Below are 13,080 nucleotides of genomic sequence, written 5' to 3' on the forward strand. Positions count from 1 at the left end.
TGAGTCTGATGGAGGGAGTCAGATTTGGGTCTGAAATGTGCTTTCTGCGTAACCACGAGATGGGACCTAGCGATGCCGCCTGGCGGGTGGATGCTCACCTTTCCCGAAAGATGCTATCTGTCTGCAGCGAGGATGGGCCGCGCCATGCGGGCTCCCCCAGGGACGCGGCCGGGCTGGTGCAGGCGCTGACTAGCAGGCATAAGGGACCGTTCCCTCGGAGCGCGGTCTCTGAAGCCATTACCACCGCCAGCAGCACTGGGAACAGACGGGCGCTTTCTCCAGGCCCTGGAGGCCCGGACCCCTTTGTGTGACCGCTCAGGAGAGGCCTAGAGCCGCACTGCCTCCCCCTGACCATGCTCAGGACCGCCGGGCTGGCCCTGCTGGCTCTGGTCGGCACGGTGCACCCTGCCCAGGCAAGCGGCTTCACAGGTGAGGGTTGCTGGGGGGCAGTGGAGGCTCCCGGGGAATGGGTCTCGAGAGGGCGGCGGGAGCCTCCTGGAGATGCACCTGCTCAGAGAGGCGCTGTCTGTTCCATCTTGCCAGACTTTCTGGGAACCACAGAAGAGGTGGTGTGCGGGCCCCTGAGGCTGCTGGGGGTCGGCGGTGTCAGATGCAGATTACGAGTCGGCGGGTCTGGGGCAGGGCCTGTATAGGTGCATTTGTGCTGATGGAGCGGACCCCTCAGGTCCGCAGGCCACACTGATGGTGGGGGGTTGGAGTCCCCTACTGGCAGGCAAGGAGAGGGAGACCCAGAATGATCAGGGACCAACCCAACCCAGCCGGTGGTGAGCTGAGTTTCCACCAGGGCAGCCCTTGCCATAGGCCCTGGCCCCAACCGTCTTCCCCTGGCAGCCAGGCTGGGGCTTGTGGAGTGGGCTCCCCTGCCAGGTCCCCCCACCTGGGCGCTGCCTGCCTCCGTTTCCTCCTCGGTGCACGCGGGTGACAGGTGGCCGGCAGGACAGTGAGAAGCCCCGCAAGGCACCTGCCCCAAGCCTTTGCCTGGCACACGTTCCTGCCCGAGGCAGGTCGGGTTTCCGAAGCCCTGGATTTTGGAGCATTGAGATCGCAATGCTTTGAAATCATTTCCTTTTGACAATCGGTCCCACTCTGCTGGGGCTGCAAAGGGGCCGGAGATCAACCGCGGGTTAGCACTCGTTTAAGGGTTGTCCAGCCACGAGCAGAATTTTGATTTGCGATTTCTTTGCCTTGACTCTCCCTGTGGAACGGGGAAAGTCGGGGAAAGAACAGGAGGCTGGAGAAGCTGGAGATGCCAGGAGGGGCTTCACGGACCTCTCCCCGGCATGCCTGCGGGCACCGTGGGGGGCGGTGCGAGGCTCAGTGTCCGTCCGGGGTTCTCAGTCTCCTGCTCTCACATGCCCGCTGCCGCCGCCACAGGCAAAGTTCCGTTTACTTACTTCCGGGGGTGCAGTTACGATTTGAGGGACTATGGGACAGGGTCACCGGGAGGACGCGAAATGAGCTCAGAATCACACGGCTGGGATTCAGGGAAGTGGGTGTGAATGCGGATCTTCGGACCCCAGGATGACACTCGCTCTGGTGTGAGGAGATTTCCTGCTCCTGAGACTCGAACCCCGGAGGCCCGATTCCCCCGCGGGGGCTCCTGGGAGGGTGTGCAGAGCAGGAAGCTCTGCTGTAAGGTTTTTCCTCTGGGCTCTGCCCAGCAGCCCGGCCTCAGAGGACCTGGCGGCCCCTGGGAACAGGCAAACAAGAAAACAAAACAGGTCCCAAATTCACTTCTGGGGGAGGTGTGCGTGTGTGTGTCTGTGCTTGCACGCGTGCGTGCAGGAAAACTCTGCAGAAGCTCAGCTTGGATCTTGTCACGATCCAATGGGGACGGTGGCTCTCCAGAGCTAGGGACACGTGCCCTTGGTTAGTGGTTGGCATCTCCTCTTTGGCTTAAGATGCAAAACAAAATCTAGAGCCACCTTGACAAATTCTTGGTGCGGGAAGCCTGCTTCACACTGTCACTCGGTGAGCGGCCACCTCTCCAGTCTCTCATCCAAGTGACATCCAAGCTCTGGGCCGTCCCCTGGCCCCGGGAGGCTGGTTTCGGCAGCCCGACCCCCGGTATGAGGGCCTCCCCCTTCCTCTTGAAGGTGCGCTGTAACCCGTCCCCCTGGGAGGAGCGGCCGCAGGCGGCGTCCCTTCCCAGAAGGCCCTGCCAGCCGCTCAGCTCATGTGGCTTCGGAGCGGGATCGCCCCGGATGCTGGGACTCAGCACCACGTTCTGCCCAGAGTCAGGCTTGCAGGCTCCCTCATTGGCCTGAGCCGGACCCTCCCTGAGGGTCCCCAGCCCCGGAGCCTTGCTTTCTGCACACTCGTGGGATTCTGTGAGGCCAACGGAGGGAGTCTTTCGGGCCCCGTCCTGGTGTTGCTGATGTAGGTTACATCTGCTGCCATCTCGAAGCGTCTCCCAGAAGCCCAGCTTCTCACTGCGGGGGTGGGGGAGGGGAGCAGACGCTGTAACTTCAAGCACCTCCCCTGTGCCTGCACAGACCCAGCAAGCTGAGAGCTCCGAGGTCAGGTATCTGATTCCTCCCTCCTGCACCGGGAGCTCCAGGGTGGGGAGCCCCGGGCTGGCTGCTAAGCGCTAGCCCCCTGGGGCTGCCCGACAAAGCACCCCAGGAGAGTCTCAAACAGCAGCAGCGATTTATTCCCTCCAGCTCTGGAGGCCAGAAGTCCGAGATCAAGTCGTGGGTGGGCTGGCTCCTCCGGAGGCGGAGGTGGGGACCGGGGACAGGGAATCTGTCCCCTCCTCTCCTTGGGCTCCCGGGGTTTGCTGGAGACCCTGGCACCGTGTCCTGGGTGCAGGGATCGCTCCGAGCTCTGCTGGCACCCTCACCTGGCATCCTCCCTGCCTGCGTGTCTGTCTCTGTGTCCACATTTCCCCTTTGGTGAGGACACCCATCACAACGGATCGGGGCCACCCTACTGCAGTATAATCTCCTCTTAACCAAATATATCTGCCCAAACCTATTTCCAGAACTTTAACACATGAATTTTGGAAGAGTGGGTGGGAATGCAATTCAGCCCATAACACATCCTGCCACCACAGAGGCTCCGTGGGCACGTGGGACGCCCCACGACACAGGCTGGGGGAGGCAGGGGTGCCTGGGGGTCTTGGGAACACCATGATCGCGCTGACGGAGGGACAGGGGCCATGGGCATCTGTGCACAGCAAGGGGGCTCCACGTGAGAGACACAGAGGCCAACGTGACAGGTGGATGTCGCCCTCGGTGGGGAACCGTGCTCTCATCTCCGAGGACAGCAGTCTTCGCCAGACTGAGCCAATTTACCACCTGCAAACTTCTCATGTGTGCATGAAGCATCATCTATGCACCCTTCCAGTCCATCCCGACTGCCATTGCCGTCTGAGCCCTCCACGCATACGGAGGGAATGGGCGTGCATTCATTTCCCATGTGGCGGAGTCGGGGCTCATGGAGATTTTGGGGCGATTTGGGATGCTCCAGCTGGCAGAACCAGGGAGAGCCCAGAGCATGAGCCCCAGAAGTCTGAGCCCCCCACTCCATGCCTTCTGTGTCTTGTCAGCCCCTGGGCTGCAGGAAGTGTGGATTGGACCTGGGGGCATCTCCGGGCCCTGAGGAGGGGACTTCTGAGTGTGCAGACCCCCCTTTACACTTCATTCCTCCTGGTTCACGTGACCGCCAGGCTGGGCTGGTGGGCAGGCTCCGGGGGTCTCCCGGCCCCAAGGTCTTGTTTCCCTGGTTCTTGCAGAAGCGGAAGACGTGTCCAGAACCCCTCTTAGCGATTTGATTCTAGCGTTTTCTTCACTGTTGTCTCCTCCATCCCCGCCCATCCCCCCCATAGAAAACGGACTCTCCTTGCTGAGTTTCCAGCTGTGCAACTACAGCGTGACCCAAAACGTCCGGAAGGTGGAGGCGGTCCACACGTCGCACGTGATCTATGCTCCCTGCGGCGGGTGGGTCCCATGGAGGAGGTGCCCCAAGACCGTGTACAGAACTCAGTACCTGGCCGTGGACGTCCCCGAGCCCAGGAACGTGACCGACTGCTGTCGGGGTTACGAGCAGCTGGGCCTCTACTGTGTCCTGCGTGAGTCCAGGGCGGCGGGTGGGCAGGGGTGGGAGGCGGCTCCTGTGCCCTCTCCCTGGGGACTTCTGATGAGACCTGGGACGGGCACTGTGCATGTCGTCAGCCCTGAACTTACTAGGTCCTTCCGGAACAACTGTCCCCAGGTGGGAGTGTGCATCAGGGCTGTCCGGAGGGCTTGTCCACCCCAGATTTCGGAACCACTGGGTCGGGGTGAAGTCCAGGTTCCCAGGAGGTGCTGACGCTCCCTGAGGACCCCACTCTGAGACCCTCTGATTTGGCGCATCGGCTCTCAGGCCCGCTGCGCATCAAAGGCCCCTGGGCAGCTTCAGGAACACCGACAAAAGGGTCCAGTCCTCAGAGACTGTTATAGAATTGGTCTGGGGTATGGCTGGGATATTGGGATTTTTTTTTTAAAACTCTGAGCTATTTGAACACGTTGCTGAGTTTGAGAACCATCACTACAAATCTCTTCCACACTGACAGCCAATCTTTTCTTTTTAAATATTTTAAATGTTTATTTATTTTTGAGAGAGAGGGAGACACAGAATCTGAAGCAGGCTCCAAGCTCTGAGCTGTCAGCACAGAGCCCGACGCGGGGCTCACACTCACAAACTGTGAGACCATGACCTGAGCTGATATTGGAGGCTTAACTGACTGAGCCACCCAGGTGCACCCCCTTTTTTAAATTTTATTTTTGAGAGAGAGAGCGAGCAATCTTCTCTTTTTAAAAGTTGTAGTGGAATGCTTTCTTCAACTGAGATTCTAATCTGAGTCCTCACTTGTGAAAGAGACAGAAAGGTCCCCTCGGCCCCCCTCATCCCCCAGGGCCTCCAAGTCCTTCTCCTTCCTCAGGGCCGTGGGGAAAATGCTTGGGGGCAGCTACCAGGGTGAGCGGTGTGGCTGTCCTCCCCCAGTGTCTGGTTCCTCTTGACATGGAAGGAACGTTCCGGAAGACCTCTTCCAGGGGAAAGGATGCAGGTGTGTGTGTGTGTGTGTGTGTGTGTGTGTGTGTGTGTAGCTGTTAACATCAATACCAGCTCTAAATGAATTTCTGAGACTCACAGGGTCCCCCAGCCCCACCCAGCCGGGGAGGGGAGTAGGAAGGATGTGGCTCCCGTGAGTTTCGAGGGGCCACCCTGCTCCACGAGGGCTGCCGCCTCCTGCATGCACACACAGCGCTCCCCGGGGTCTGGGATGGGCCTCGGACAGGGCGGCAGGGGGCTGGGGGCTGGGCGCTGCACCCCGAGGCGCCGGCCCCTCCCCACCCGGCTGCTGTGGGGCATAGTCGGGGCAGCCCTTCCAGAAGGCCACGGGGGCTCGGCTCCCTGAGTCCTCGCGAGCACGCAGCTCTCAGGTGGCCTGAAGCAACCTCACAGGCACGGCCGCCACCAATGAGAACCAGGTGCTGGCTCGGAGGCGTCCCTTCCTGTGCGGTGCTGGCCACTTTTCTACTCTCCTTGTCTCCAAGGGCCATGCGCATGAAGGGAGCTCTGCGGGGGGCACCCTTCTTCCTGAGGGTGCGGGGGACCCAGTGTCGGCACCTCGGTGCGGAGGGTCAGGTGGTTGGGTAGCAGGTGGGTGCCGCCCTGCTCTGACCATCTTCAGCCGTGATGGCCACACTCTTCCCACCTGCTCACTCTGGTAAGATCACTGGACTAGGGAGGTCACCTGTCAGGGGGCCGGAGGAGCCCCCCAGAGAGTCTGAGCCGCACCGCCCCCCTCCCGCTGACTGGTGCTTTTCTGTGCGGCTGCGGTGTCCCCTCCCCGCCACCTGCTGTTCATCTCCCTTGCTTTCACCAAGCCAGCCCCCACCCCCGCTGGAAGTGCCTCTCGTGGGACATCAACCCCACTACTGGAGTCTTGGAACCTTTAATTAGGACCTCACCAGGTGTGGAGGGGGCAGGAACATTCTAGTCGGAGAGTCCCATGGGCAGGGCTCTCTGGGGAGCTGGAGGTAATGGTGTGGCTGGTGTGGGGGATGAGGCTGTGGTGGGGACACACTTGGAGTGGGAAGAGGAGGACAGCATTGCTGGTTGACCAGCAAACCCTGGGGCGGCAGGTGACAGGTCACTCCAGACTCCTGAGTCAGAGAGGGGAGAGGGCGAGGGGGCCGAGCGCTCTGGTGGTGACAGCCCGAGCAAAGCTCTTCTCCAGCTTTTCCTGCGGATCTTATCTTACATTTCAAGGGGCGCAGAGGAAAGTGTGCAGGAGCAAAGCACAGTCCTAGGTGATCGGGGGGAACAGGACGATCAGGGCAGAGATGTGCAGGCAGGCGGAGGAGCGTGACGGGGGTGTGTCATCGGGAGGGGGCTGTGTTAGGACTTTCGACGAAGCATTTCCAGAGAGAGCAAACATGTTGACTCACAGGCAAGGGCCGGCTGCTTCCAGCCTTGACCTTCCACAGGGGACCTGGTTTTCCTGGTCTGCTTTGCTGCTTCTGAACAGGCCTTTTCCCAGGCTGCACACATTCCTGGCCCAAGTCTTGGCCGGCCAGGCTCCGTGAGCCCTTATTTTATTATTTATCACATGAAATCATGAGAGGGAACATGTTTTTTGGTGTTAGGGGCTCTCCAGTGGTTTAAAGCGTGTTTTTAGCCTTTTGAGTGGCATCTTTAGGTCTCTCCGGGTGATTTCCTTGGCCTGCTGAGTCCTGGGCAGCTGTCAATTTTGAGGCAGCGTCTTGCTGCCTCAGCTGACTTATCTGTGGAATCGGATTTGGGTCCTGCAAAGCCATGGTAGGGTTGCACGTTCCCCATGCGGGGACCCACATGGGCCCTTCCCGTGAAGATACGAAAGCATGTCCTCTACTCCCGGTGCCTGTGTGCTTCCCAAGACCTGGAGTTAGGTCTTGCCAGAGTATTAGTGGACATGGGCCCACAGATTGTTTTTCCAAGTCGTTCATAGCTGGAGATTTGAGTTGGTCATTTAAACTAAAAAGATTTAAGGTTAAGAGGGTCTTAGTGAGACTAGTCAAAGGATCAACATTTCCCATGCTTATATTCTCCCTTTGTTTGTTTGTTTAGCCTGTTTTTTAGTGTGGAGTGATTGATTATATACTTTTAAGTTAGTGGGGGTCAGGGATGGCATAAGGCTCTAAGGAATCTGGAAGCAAGGCTTTCAGACCTTGAGGGGCAGGCTGCTGAGATAAGGTTACTTTCGGTCTTTAATAAAACATAAACATTAAGGCGCAAGGCAGCGTGAGTTCCCTGAGCAGGTCACACGCGGCATGCCGCAGGTGTCTGTCATGGGCTGGGAGCTGTAAGATTTGATTTATGTTGCAATTTTTTTTGCCTTTGTTTCCTCCATTATTTCCTTCACCCCCAAGCCCCGAACAACTTGACCCTTAAATCTTTGAGGTGGTGAAGGTGGACTGTTTCATCTTCTGTAGCTTTTTCTTACTGAATAGGGGCACAGAGGTGTCCCTATCTATGCCTCAAGACTGGCCAGTTGAGAACTCAGTAGGGATTTAGGAAAGGCCAAGGCAGCTGTATCTAGAGATGGTAACACATGAGTTTTCTTGAGTAGAGAGGATCATCTGTTGGCTTGAAGGTAAGGAAGTGGGGGAGTGTTGGCATCAGGTGAGGAGCCGTGGGAGAACACAGGGCACCGGGATTAAAATAACGTAAAGAAAAAGAAAAAAGAAGCCTAAATAAGGGTCCTTTGATATTAACAAATATCCTTCTTTAGTCTAGGAATTGAACCAAGTATGAAAGAGAGAGCCAATGGGAATAGTTGCCAGTTAGAAACTCAGGACTATTTTTGTGTTAATCTGGAATGTATATATAGCATTCTGTTTTTATGAGAATGCAAGTTTCACCCCGTGGAGTAGTTAAAACATGTAATGACATTTTATGTTGTAGAATTGTTTAATGCATTTGAATTATGTTAGTGTTTAAGAATAGAATGTTATCTTGAGAGTCATTTAAGGTGTTGATTGTGTAATAGGTGGTATTGGCCATCATGTAGACCCTGTTTTGTTTAGCGAACAATCAGGTAATTAATAAGAGGCACTTTCATAGACACAAGAGAAATCAAGGTTAATGGTTAGAGTGAAATTAGAAGCCCAATGTCTGCCAGTGGGAAGATTTTTAGATTAGATGCGAGGCGCGAAGCCTCCTCAGATGCAGTGGGAAAGTCGGCAGGAGTCAGATGGGTGTTTCTGGTTTGTAATTCAAATGTCTGTAGTGATGCTTTTGAATGGTCCATAGACCAAGAGGCGTAAAGATGATTTCTATATGAGTTTTGTGGTAATTTCTCTGAAGTTTCCCTCAAGTTCTCTAGTTAGGCCAACAACAAACATTTAAAGACAAACAGAACTAGAATTTAACATCCATAAGGTGAATTGTTTAAGCATGTTTTTTTCTCTCTAGTAACCCCCATTTTCTGAGACAGCCAAATCAAGACAAATTTATAGAACAAGTCTAGTTTTAACAAATTTGGCCTAATTATGTACATGTGCTCAGCAAGAGCAGCAATTGACCACACAGATCTTTTAACATTTGCTTTGTTGGAATTTTTTATAAGGGATCTAGATTGGACTTTTGGTAGCCCCTCCAGGCCAGAAGCCAAGCCAAGTACTTGCCATCAGACAGGCCTGCAATTCCCGTGAAATTGGGCGAATTCCTTCCATGAGTTTCCCAAGGTATCCTGAGTTTCCTGCACCTGCCAGGAAGGGACCTTCCTTACACCCCTGGGGAGGCTGCTGGGAACTCTGTGGGCAGGTGTGAGGCCAGCATTTCCAAAGGGCTTTATGGCTTCCATGTTTCATAAAGTCAATCTTAACTCCTTAGAGCTGTAGGGTCATTTCTGAGTCTGTGCATGTCTCTTTTAAATATAATGTTCCAGTCAAAGCCTTGGTAAAATAACTGGTATTTTAATGGTGACCGGTTATAAGGAGAACAGATATTATTAAACTTACGTAAATAACTGTAATTGCCATGAAAGAAAGAATACTTACTGAGAGCTTTTGAATTATAGAGGGTTTAGGTAGAGAGAAAAGTTAAATGTCTCCGTTTGTTTACAAATGAGTACTTTCTGTATATTACAGATAAGAGAAAGAGTCTTTTTAAAAAATATTTTTGTAGTTAATTTACTTATTTTGAGAGAGAGAGAGAGCAGGGGAGGGACAGAGAGAGAGAGAGAGAGAGAGAGAGAGAGAACCCCAAGCAGGCTCTGCACTGCCAACACAGAGCCTGATGCAGGAATTGAACTTACAAATCACAAGATCATGACCTGAGCTGAAATCAACAGTCAGATGCTTAACTGACTGAGCCACCAGGTGCCCCAAGAGAAAGTTCTTTTTAATCAGGAAGAGCAGACATTAGAGAACCAGCATGATTTTCAATAAGAGTCACAAACATTGTAGTTTTTCTCCAATTATTTACTCCATGTCTTTAATTCTTATTTAGTTTGAATGCAGCCTTTAATTTTGAAAATGTTTCCCTATTTGTTTTATGATCTTAAACATGTTAAACATGTATATTTGTCCTGAAAGTTCTTTTTACAAATCTCCCTGAAAATGAAACACATTTTGTGGGAGCATCAGAACAATAACTGTAAGTGACAAAAGACCCAAAAATGGATGTGTGGTTAACAGTCTTCATGAGAGTGCATTAGGATAGAATTGACAAGGAGATTTGGTTTTTTCTGTGACACAGAACATTTTGATAATCAGAATATTGGGTGATGATCTAATCCCAAGACATATTAAAATTTTAGGGATCTTATGTATGTATCTGAGTAGTTGTAGCATTTTCCCAAGTCTTTAAGCCTAAGTTCTACGATCATTTCTTTAATGGAGCTTGTCAAGTACCATACCAAATAAAAAAGCCCAGTTGACCAAAAAGATTTTATTGACAATTTAAATCTTGAGAAGTTTGTTAAAACCTTAGAAAGCTACAGAGTATATCCTAAAGAGGATTATAGGTCATTACAAATTTTACAATTACCCACGAAAACCCTTTGGAAGGAATTGGCCATCATTTAAGTTGTCTTTTTGTTAACAAATTGCAACAGAGATAACGTGAGCTTATCTGACCTTCAGTAAACCCAGGTAGAAAAAGTGTATCTTTAATATATAAGATTGTTATATATTATATGATTATTATATTACAATTATTATTATGTATTATATAAAAATTATATATTTAATATTTGTAATTGTAAGGATGGGTCTATCTTAATTTAACCAAGATACTTGCATTACTTTAAATACCAAATATGTTCCAGTTGGCTCCAATTAAAAGTTGAGCCATTTGTTTACCATTGTTGAGTTTTACCTGGGAGCTTGGTGGGGAGATGGAGGTGGGTGGTGGAAATTCGAGTGGAGGGAGGCTCTTGGCTCTCTGATGATGGAGGGAGAGGAGGTGGAGATTGTCCCCGTACCTGGGGTCTTTGTGGGGGGCTAGCCTCCCTCAGACAAAGCCTCTGGTGGGGTCTGTACACCTTCAGTGCATAAGGAGCGGAGGGCAGCTCTGACTAATCCCCACAGGCTAAGAGCAGAAAGAGGAAAGATTTTGCCTGGTTCACGACTGCTTGTTAGATGTTTACCGGCTCCTTCCCATACTTCAAGGTCTGGAGTTCCTCTATCAGGAAACCAAGGATTGTTTCCATAACAATTTTTGGAAGGCTCTCAAGTCGAGTCTCAGGAACCATTGCTCCGCTAGCCTTTAACAGCCGTTGGAGGACTCTGACGCCATGTTTAGCAGAGGCTTGCTGTCCGAGTTAAGGAACCCAGGCGGGCAATGCCCTCAAAATCAGATAGTCTAAACAGGCTCCGATGACTAATTGTGCACCACAAATCACGTCGGGGTCACAAAAGGCAGCAAACTCTGGGGCGGCAGGTGACAGGTCACTCCAGACTCCTGAGTCAGAGAGGGGAGAGGGCGAGGGGGCCGAGCGCTCTGGTGGTGACGGCCCGAGCAAAGCTCTTCTCCAGCTTTTCTTGCGGATCTTATCTTACATTTCAAGGGGTGCAGAGGAAAGTGTGCAGGAGCAAAGCACAGTCCTAGGTGATCGGGGGGAACAGGACGATCAGGGCAGAGATGTGCAGGCAGGCGGAGGAGCGTGACGGGGGTGCGTCATCGGGAGGGGGCTGTGTTAGGACTTTCGATGAAGCATTTCCAGAGAGAGCAAACATGTTGACTCACAGGCAAGGGCCGGCTGCTTCCAGCCTTGACCTTCCACAGGGGACCTGGTTTTCCTGGTCTGCTTTGATGCTTCTGAACCGGCCGTTTCCCAGGCTGCACACATTCTCTGTGAGCCTGCCCGAGTCCCCGGAGCCTGAGAGGCTCCTCAGAGGTGGCCGAGTGCGGTTGGGGTCCCCCGGGCCTTCGAGGGGTCGTAGCAGTGTGGAGAGGAGGCTGATGGAGCCCGGGAGGAAGGAGAAGAGGAGGGGAAGGGTCCTTCCCTGAGTGTGTCCTTTAGGACAGGCCAGCCAGGCAGACTCCTGGTCACCGATGGCCCGGAGCATCGCCTCTGTGATGTCACAGGCCCGGGAAGCACGGGAGGCAGGCGATTTGACAAAGCTGGGGTGGACTCAGGCCTCGGGCTCCCTGGCCCCCATTAGATTTGAGGAGCGGGCCGCCGTGGGGGTGGGGGAGGGACAAGGTGGCAGGTGCAGGGGCAGGGCACTGAGCTCGGGGGCCCTTCCCCAGGAAGGAGTGGGCCAGAGGCTGGTGCGATGCGGGGCTCTCTGTGGTGGCAACACCTTCTCCACATTTGCTCGGCTCCTTGGATCGAAGCTGGTTCAGAGGAGTCTGGTGACAGGCTGACTCTTGAATAAGTCTCCTAAGTGGCCCGGGGAGGCTGCTGGCTCTCTGCACAGAAGGAAGCAGGACCAGCGCCTGTGGTAGCCATGGGGGAGCAGCCTGGGGATGTCGGGGGGATGGGAGGGCACAAGGCACTTCCTCCGAGGGCGAGGGGGGGAAGACTTGTGTCTTCCCAAAGTGCTGGAGCCCTGCCCTCCAGGCAGAGGCGAAACCTCAGACCTGCCTGCTTCTGTCCCCTCCCCCTCGCAACCGACCGTCTGGGGAGGGAAGGCGGTTCTGAGCACACAGGCGATGCTCCCTTCAGTCCAGACGGCTTGTGCCGTTATTTCTTTAAGTCCAGCACTGGGGAAGCAACGGTCCGTCGTATGTTACTTTGTTTAAAGGTAATTGTTAACACAATGACTTCGGCAGACAATCTGGAAGCAGAAAAGAACCAAGAGCAGTTGGCATGTGCCCACTGCCCACAGATGACCACGTCCGTCGATCTTCTGGGAGCCTTCTGCAGGGCAGAAGCCAGGAGACACGGTCACCCGGGCTGAGATTTTTCGTACCACTCTGGTACCACTTAGTGATGTATCTGGAGCATCTGTCCCATCACTAGAACTCACGCTGCAACATGATTTAACGGCCGCGTGGCATTGCCTCATGGGGACGATGCATCAGCATTTCTCAAGCGAGCCCCTACCCCTTACAGTCTAGCTGTTTCCAACTCTTTGTTGTAAAGAGCGCTCTGATGAGTATCATATGGTAGGAGCACTGCCGCGCATGGTTGCATGATTCACTCATGACGAATTCCTGGGAGTGTCTCCGCTGACGCTCGCCAACTGCGGAGACAGCGCTGGTTCCCGCAGGCTCATGGGAAATCCCAGGACCCCGTGGGGCCAGCAGCCTCCCCACACTGATGACCAGGAAGGACCCCTTTGGGGCAGGAGGTCTCTGAGCAAGGAGGCCGGGCAGGACCCTTATTCCAGAGCCTATCGGATTCTGAGCCCTGGGGACACGTCAGTGCTGCTGTCCAGGCAGAAAGCTCTGCGCTGCCTCGCTGAACTGTGACTAACCCCCGTTGCCAGGCGCTGAGCAGTCCTGTTTCATTGTTTGTGTTGAGTTAGTGGAAGGAGAAGCAGATTTTTGACTTTCCACCAAGTTGGGATTGTTGACTGTTCTCTTGGGCCCTTAGGAAGCGGTCCGACTCTGAGGACGGGGGTGGAGGGGGGGAAT

At 53.9% G+C, this 13,080-nt stretch overlaps 1 protein-coding gene across 1 annotated transcript in view; it reads left to right on the forward strand.

Annotated features, from left to right (window-relative positions):
* Positions 1-353: 353 nt before the first annotated feature.
* The window catches only part of UMODL1 (uromodulin like 1), a 69,661-nt gene continuing 56,934 nt past the window's right edge, over positions 354-13,080 (forward strand). The window contains exons 1-2 of the mRNA XM_029940620.1: positions 354-429; positions 3,851-4,093. Of these exons, the coding sequence (XP_029796480.1) occupies positions 354-429; positions 3,851-4,093 (319 nt within the window). The remainder of the gene's footprint in view (positions 430-3,850; positions 4,094-13,080) is intronic.

Source organism: Suricata suricatta, chromosome 5, assembly GCF_006229205.1.
Source record: "Suricata suricatta isolate VVHF042 chromosome 5, meerkat_22Aug2017_6uvM2_HiC, whole genome shotgun sequence".
NCBI classification, from domain to species: Eukaryota; Metazoa; Chordata; class Mammalia; order Carnivora; family Herpestidae; genus Suricata; species Suricata suricatta.